This window comes from Panthera onca, chromosome D1 (genome assembly GCF_046562875.1).
Source record: "Panthera onca isolate mPanOnc1 chromosome D1, mPanOnc1 haplotype 2, whole genome shotgun sequence".
In the NCBI taxonomy this organism is placed as follows: domain Eukaryota; kingdom Metazoa; phylum Chordata; class Mammalia; order Carnivora; family Felidae; genus Panthera; species Panthera onca.
This window is the reverse complement of record NC_138348.1, coordinates 6035403-6043167: the sequence shown is the minus strand read 5'-3', so window position 1 is coordinate 6043167 and position 7765 is coordinate 6035403. Positions and strand designations below refer to the sequence as shown.

Below are 7765 nucleotides of genomic sequence, written 5' to 3'. Positions count from 1 at the left end.
GGAGGATGTGGAGAGTTGAAGGTTAGGAGACAGAACGAGGAGTCCTAGCGCCGAGGATGGGGAGGGGGTTGCAGGGGGGTACGGAGGACAGCCTGACGGAGTCAAGGGGTCCTTGACAGATGCGGGATCTCGGCGGGTCCAGCACGGCCCCCTCTTTTCTATGCTGCTTCCTCATCTTCCCCGCCGGAGACGGGGGGAGCCCTCCGGAGCGGTGCGGAGGCAGGCAGGCCCCGCCCGCCGCCGCCGCGGCAGCCGCCGGAGGATTCCTGTCCTAATATGGAGCTGGGATTCCCCCGGCCCCGCCCCCGCCCCCGGCCCGCCGGGAGACCGAGGCTTGCAGTCGGGCGGGGGGAACCGCTCGCTTTGGGGCTGGCAACGGGGTGGGGGAAGGGATACCTAGATGCAGACCCAGATCCTCACCGTGCCCTGGGACCCTGCCTCAGTTTCCCCCGTTAGTGGCTGCAGTTAATTAGTTGACAGGGGAACAGAGAATCACTGCAGACTCCAGCGTTGGTGTTGGTGTTCCTATTCTTGGCTGTGGGAAAATGGAACCAAGGCCAAATTCAGCTGGTCCCTCTCTCTCAGGAACCCCTTTCCACCCCACCCTAGAGACTTAGACTTCCATATAATGCCCCTTGCTAAATGCCAAGCCCGGGTTTGGAAAGCGGGGAGGGGGGGCGGGGGAGGGGGAGGAGATTTGTTCTTTGAAAGTGACTAAGGGAATCCCAGATTGAGTAATCCCTAGAGAGAAACCCCAGCTGCGACCTCTCCCTCAGAGGCTAAGGAGGGTCCTTCTTTTCCTCCCCATGTGAACATGACCTTTGCCTGGCAAATAGCAAGGAAGAATTTGTAGACTACCCTCCCCCTCCCCCATTTCCTTATCTCCTTAGAAAAATCCCTGTTGGAACCAACCCCTCCTTCCTCTCTACAGACTCTCCTGCCAGGGGCTTCAGACCTCCTTAACCCTTGCCCTGTCCTTTCCCTCAGCTGAACACATTCGGACCCCTGGGTCCCTGCACCCTCTTTCAGGCCTTCCTAACGCAGCGCCCGTTTCTCGGTTCAGCTGCCGCCAGCCGCAGCCCCCTCCGCAGCCTCAGTTCTCCCCCTCCCCCCGTCCCCCCTCCCGCTCTCATTCTACGTCATGGGATGACGTCGGGAGCCCGGGAGGGAGGAGGAGCGCTCCCCCCTCCCCAGCCAGTGGCTCCCGCTGCAGCTTGCTTAGCCCAGCCTCCTGCTTTCCCGCCCCCCCTTTCTGTAAAGCGAGCCCCCCACGCCTAGCAGGAGCTATATAAGGCGGAACGAGGCAGTCGAGGGGGGCAGCGCAGCCGAGCGGAGCCCAGGAGAGGAGAGACAGAGAGAGAGAGAGAGAGCCTGAGCGAGAGACGGGGAAGCAAGGAGGAAGAAGCCACCGGTGCGTCGGGACGGGAACGCAGGTGTTCGGAGCACCGGAGCTGGAGCCCTGCAGCCGCTAGTCATGTACCGCTCCACCAAGGGCGCCTCCAAGGCGCGCCGCGACCAGATCAACGCTGAGATCCGGAACCTCAAGGAGCTCCTGCCTCTAGCTGAAGCGGACAAGGTCCGGCTCTCCTACCTGCACATTATGAGTCTTGCTTGCATCTACACTCGCAAGGGCGTCTTCTTCGCTGGAGGTGAGCAAACTGGGGCTGCCAGAGACCAGAGCTGGCGGGCACCGGGGACAGTGGAGCTGAGGGAACCAGCAGGGACTGATGCATGTCTAGGGCAGCGTGGCGGCGAGCTGGGGAGAGACGGGACTTGGGGAACTCAGGTCTTCCTACTTTTCCTCCTGAGCTCTGTTCAGACCTCACCTTAGTTCTGGTAAGAGCCTGGATAGTGTCCCTGGTGCCAGATTTATGGGAATAAGAAAGCCAGGACAGAATGGCCCCAGTTCCCACAGCGTAGAGGCACTCCAGGAACCCGAGGAGGGAAGCCCGGGAAGTTGCAGGGATGGAGTCACCCAAACCGGGGCAAGCGTGGCCACTGTTCTCTACGTTGAAAAGGCTCTTCAGCAGCCTTTGAGGCGCTGTCCGCGGTGCTGACCGCATCACCGTGTTGAGAGGCGCTGCCCGCGGTGCTGAACTCCCGGTTGTCTTTTGAGCGCTGTCCGAGGGTCTGAAATTCAGGGCCAGCAAAGACCCAGCTCCGACTTAGAAGTCAAAGGGCTGGCTGGCTAGGGAAATCCAGCAACAGGTTCCTTGGGCAAGAGCTGTGGGTAGCGGGTCAACAGGTGTGTGCAGAGGCAGGTTCATGAGAAATTCCTCTGGATTTTCTGAAACTCAGTCCATGCCTTCCTTACTTATGATTTGCTTCCCAGTTTTACTCCTGACCCACCATATCTTCTTACCCTGCAGGCACTCCTCTGGCGGGCCCCACAGGGCTTCTCTCATCTCAAGAGCTTGAAGACATAGTGGCGGCACTACCTGGATTTCTACTTGTGTTCACAGCTGAGGGGAAGCTGCTATATCTGTCTGAGAGTGTGAGCGAACATCTGGGCCACTCCATGGTGAGTGCTGAGGGTCCTCTTAGGTGGGGCTAGAGCACGTATGGGATACAATGAGCTTTCCACTTTTGAGAATCTGAGAATTACCGAGGCAGGAGAGGTTATACACTGCCAGATGCTATGTGCTAAGGATTCATTCTTGCTGCCATCACTAAATGTCATTTCATCTCTTCTTCACCTTTTTCCAGGTGGACCTCGTTGCCCAGGGTGACAGTATCTACGACATCATTGACCCAGCTGACCACCTAACTGTGCGCCAGCAACTCACCCTGCCCTCTGCCCTGGACACCGGTAAGAACTCCCTTTCTCCCTCTCTCAATCAAACCTCCTTCCTGCTTCCCTGCTCCTCTCCACCTGCTATCTCTCTCAACAATCCACCCTCTTATCAGCTTTTCTCTTCATTTACCTAGATCGCCTCTTCCGCTGTCGCTTCAACACTTCCAAGTCCCTCAGGCGCCAGAGTGCAGGCAACAAACTGGTGCTTATTCGAGGCCGATTCCATGCTCATCCACCTGGAGCCTACTGGGCAGGAAACCCTGTTTTCACGGCTTTCTGTGCTCCACTGGAGCCAAGACCTCGCCCTGGCCCTGGCCCTGGCCCTGCCTCACTCTTCCTGGCCATGTTCCAGAGCCGTCATGCTAAGGACCTGGCCCTACTGGACATCTCTGAGAGGTAAGCCCAGAGCATTCAGACTCCAGGAGGAAAGCAAGCCAGAGATGAGGGGACCCTAGATTCTGGAGTCAGGAGCAGGGAGGATGGGGTGTAAGGGGGCAGAGAACCTGGGAGGGAGTGAGATGCCTGGGTATAAAGCAGAGAAAACAGAAAGCTGACCACACCCTTTCCACCTTCCCAGTGTCCTAATCTACCTGGGCTTTGAGCGCAGTGAACTGCTCTGTAAATCATGGTATGGACTGCTGCACCCCGAGGACCTGGCCCACGCTTCTGCTCAACACTACCGCCTGTGTGAGTGTCCAGAGAGGCTGGGGACAAGACAGGGCTCTGGGAAAGGTCATGGGAGACCCAACCAAGAAGGGCTGTGGTCAAGAATGATGCTGGGGAGATAACAGAGGCCAACAATTTTTGGATATTATAGAATGAACATTAGGGTGAGGAGTCAAAGTGAGAATAGAGTCAGGACTGGGGGACTCCAAGTGGTGAGGTCAATGTGGGGAGCTGAGTGGTGCAGGTGAGGGTAGTCAGAAATGGAGATGTCATGGATACCCCAATTCAGTGGAAAGGTCAATAAGAGGGAAGTTTAGGTGGCGTCGCCTGATGGACATCCTAACTCTGCATCTCTTCTTTTCCTTCAGTGGCTGAGAGTGGAGATATTCAGGCAGAGATGGTGGTGAGACTGCAGGCCAAGCCTGGAGGCTGGGCATGGATTTATTGCCTGTTATACTCAGAAGGTCCAGAGGGCCCCATTACTGCTAATAACTACCCAATCAGGTGAGCTGCAAGGCAGGGGCTTGGAGGGCAACTGAGGTGGGCATGGAGAGGTAAAAATCAGGAACTGCTCTGGGAAAGACCACCAGACCCTTACCGTCTGCCTCTTCTCTCCTCTCCAGTGACACAGAAGCCTGGAGCCTCCGCCAGCAGCTGAACTCTGAAAACACCCAGGCAGCCTATGTTCTGGGCACCCCAGCCATGCTGCCCTCATTCCCAGAGAACATCCTCTCCCAAGAGCAGTGTTCCAGCCCCAACCCACTCTTCCCCCCAGCCTTGGGAGCTCCCAGAAGCACCAATTTCCCCAGTGCTCCAGACCTGGGTGCAGCCTCAACATCAGAAGAGCTTCCTCAATCCCAAAAAGAGTTGGGCTTTAGTTACCTGGCATTCCCGTCTGGCCCTGAGCCTTCTCTTCAAGCAGACCTGAGCAAGGATCTTGTGTGCACTCCACCCTACACACCGCACCAGCCAGGAGGCTGTGCCTTCCTCTTCAGCCTCCACGAGCCCTTCCAGACCCACTTGTCCACTCCATCCAGCTCTCTCCAAGAACAGCTGACTCCAAGCACTGCCACCTTTTCTGATCAACTGACTCCAAGCAGTGCAACCTTCCCAGATCCACTGATGAGCCCACTTCAAGGCCAGATGACCGAAACCTCAGCCAGAAGCTATGAAGATCAATTGACTCCCTGCACCTCTACCTTCCCAGACCAGCTGCTTCCCAGCACTGCCACCTTTCCAGAGCCTCTGGGCAGTCCTGCCCATGAACAACTGACTCCTCCCAGCACAGCATTCCAAGCACACCTCAACAGCCCCAGCCAAACCTTCCCAGAGCAACTGAGCCCCAATCCCACCAAGACTTACTTCACCCAGGAGGGATGCAGTTTTCTCTATGAGAAGTTGCCCCCAAGTCCTAGCAGCCCTGGTAATGGGGACTGCACGCTCCTGGCCCTAGCCCAGCTGCGGGGCCCCCTCTCTGTGGATGTCCCTCTGGTACCCGAAGGCCTGCTTACACCTGAGGCCTCTCCAGTCAAGCAGAGTTTCTTCCACTACTCTGAGAAGGAGCAGAATGAGATAGACCGCCTCATCCAGCAGATCAGCCAGTTGGCTCAGGGCATGGACAGGCCCTTCTCAGCTGAGGCTGGCACGGGCGGGCTAGAGCCACTTGGAGGTCTGGAGCCCCTAGACTCCAACCTGTCCCTGCCGGGGGCTGGTCCCCCTGTGCTCAGCCTGGACCTGAAACCCTGGAAATGCCAGGAGCTGGATTTCCTGGCTGACCCTGATAACATATTCCTGGAAGAGATGCCCGTGGAAGACATATTCATGGATCTCTCTACCCCAGACCCCAATGGGGAATGGAGTTCAGGGGATCCTGAGGCAGCGGTCCCAGGAGGGGCCTCATCGCCTTGCAACAACCTGTCCCCAGAAGACCACAGCTTCCTGGAGGACCTGGCCACATATGAAACCGCCTTTGAGACAGGTGTCTCAGCATTCCCCTACGATGGGTTTACTGATGAGTTGCATCAACTCCAGAGCCAAGTTCAAGACAGCTTCCATGAAGGTAAGTCCAACCAAAATGTTGAGAAACTCAAGTCCCTGTTCTGCCAATGAGATGCTGGTGGAATTAGATGAGTAAACTCCCCTTTCTGTGCCTGAATTTTATTAATAGGATAACAACACCTGCTGCCCAGGGTAGCAGTGAGGATAAGAACTAGTGAAAAACTTAGCATAGTTATTCTGGGTAAGTGAGCCTAGAGGGCAGGGGTCAGGGGTGCAGTATAAAACCCAAGAGAATCCTTGGTAATGGCCTGTGCTTCTTAATTCTGTGAGGGACCTAGATCAGCTATCACCACCCATCTTACAGATGAAGAAAACCAAGGTCCCAGAGTTAAAGAAACTTGCCTAAGGTCACATAACAAATTGATGGATGAGGGATTAGAGTTCTATCTCAGTATTCTTACTCCTTAAAGAGAATACAGAGCAAGAGTTTGTAGAAGTTTGGGAAAGGCAGAAAGTGAAGATCAGCCCCTGGCCCATTGGGGGCTCCTTGCTCATGGCTCCATCCTTTCCAAAACTACAGTTGTAGTTTCATTCCATCCTCCCGAATTGCTCCCTTATCTTGCCGAGCCTCTGGTGATCACTCGGTCATTGGACCAACATATTTGAAGCCCATACTATGTGTCAACAGTACACCACATTCTCAATCTATCTTTCCTAATGGCCTTACTGACTGTCATCTCTCTCTCTCTCTCTCTCTCTCTCTTTCTTTCTCTCTCTCTCTCTCTGCAGATGGAAGTGGAGGGGAACCAACGTTTTGAATAAGTCTGTGACTTAACGTCGTCAAGTATGGCATATTGTCATCAAGACGTGGAGCCGCTCTCCACCCCCCCGGGACAGTTGGGGGGATTCTGGGGGCCAGAGGGGGATATATCTGATTCCCTAGGCCCTGCAGGATTTGGGGGGGGGGAGGTGGGAGGGCAGGGGAGGGGAGCTTCTTTTTAAAATTTAGAGACTTCAAGCAATCTCAGTTTCCATTTCAATCTGTATTCACTCGTAGTGAGTTTCCTTGAATGGGATTTTCAAGCGGAGAATGGGGGAGTCTCACTTCCCCACTCCCCGCACTACCCCATGGGCCTGGGCCAGTTCTCCACTCCTGGGGGCCAAGCCACCCCTGGGCCTTGGTGGGGGAAAGGCAGTGCCCACCTGGGCCAGCCTGTGCCCCGAGGGGCTCTTGACACCCACGTAGAATTCTCTACACACCAGTAACGGGATTTCAATTCCGATGGACTCTGCCGCCCTGGCGGCCCTTCTTGTGACTTTTGCGCCCCGCGCCTGGGGTGGGGGGCGCGAAGAGACGCTACGTTCCTTTCCGATGGAGGAAGGCAGACCTGCCGCTGTCACACGTGTGCTTGCACGAGTGCGTGTACCTGGTGCGGGACTCACCCGGCTGCCAGACTGCCTGGGTCTGCCCAGGTGGCCACTTCGTGGTGCTGCGGTGACTTTGTAGCCAACTTTATAATAAAGTCCAGTTTGCCTTTTTGGTACTGCTGGTGTCGTGTACTGTTGTGGAAAGGGAAGGGTGGGGATCTGAGAAGGTTGGGAGCCCGGGGGTCAGGAGATAAAGTCTGGATCTGCTGACAGCCCTGGTGTTTCTTCATTCACTTGTGCACTCATTCATTCCTTCACTTGACATGGGCATACAGTGTGTGGCCCACTCCGTGCTAGAAGCTGGAGAGTTTGGAGCTGAAACACTTGCCTTCAAGGTGCTTTGGTGTAAAATATTAGAGGGTATTGGAGTCTCCTCCCTGCTCTAGGCTTGCAGCACTCACGATGTGGGAGGGAGGAGAAGGGCCAGGGATGGGTAGGGGATTCAGCTTGGCATTTTCCTGCACATTGATTTGAAATTTCAGACATGAGTCTCTTCCTTCAGCCTTGTCCTGCAGGGAAGCGACTTCCCTTTGGGGCCCTGGATCTTCTCATTGGAGATGATGCCCATCTGCGTAATCTCTGCGTGGGGCTTTCAGTGGACACTTTTACATCCTCTATTCATTGCAATAAAGCCTCTAGGCAGGCATATTAGCACCATTTCACAGATGAAGAAACTGATGATCTCAGGTAAAAAATGATTTGCCCCTACCATTGGTGGGAGGCATGGGTAGTCAACATACTCGCATCATCTACATCTGAGTTCTGGGTTGTTCCCTCTGTTCCCAAAGCCAGTGAATCACCATCTCAAATCGTCCCATCCCAGATGACCTGAGAAAGTCAGGTTTGGGCTGGACCAGGTGCCTTTTCTCCTCCTCCAGG

The 7765-nt window shown here is 55.4% G+C and overlaps 1 protein-coding gene across 1 annotated transcript; it reads left to right on the top strand.

Moving 5' to 3' along the window:
• NPAS4 (neuronal PAS domain protein 4) lies at nucleotides 1-6996 on the top strand. Its single transcript, XM_060607309.3, has 8 exons — nucleotides 1-1649; nucleotides 2370-2521; nucleotides 2707-2809; nucleotides 2929-3190; nucleotides 3372-3481; nucleotides 3829-3964; nucleotides 4084-5519; nucleotides 6248-6996. The coding sequence occupies exons 1-8, from the start codon at nucleotides 1475-1477 to the stop codon at nucleotides 6274-6276; spliced, it is 2403 nt and encodes an 800-aa protein (XP_060463292.1). The 5' UTR covers nucleotides 1-1474; the 3' UTR covers nucleotides 6277-6996.
• Nucleotides 6997-7765: the final 769 nt, after the last annotated feature.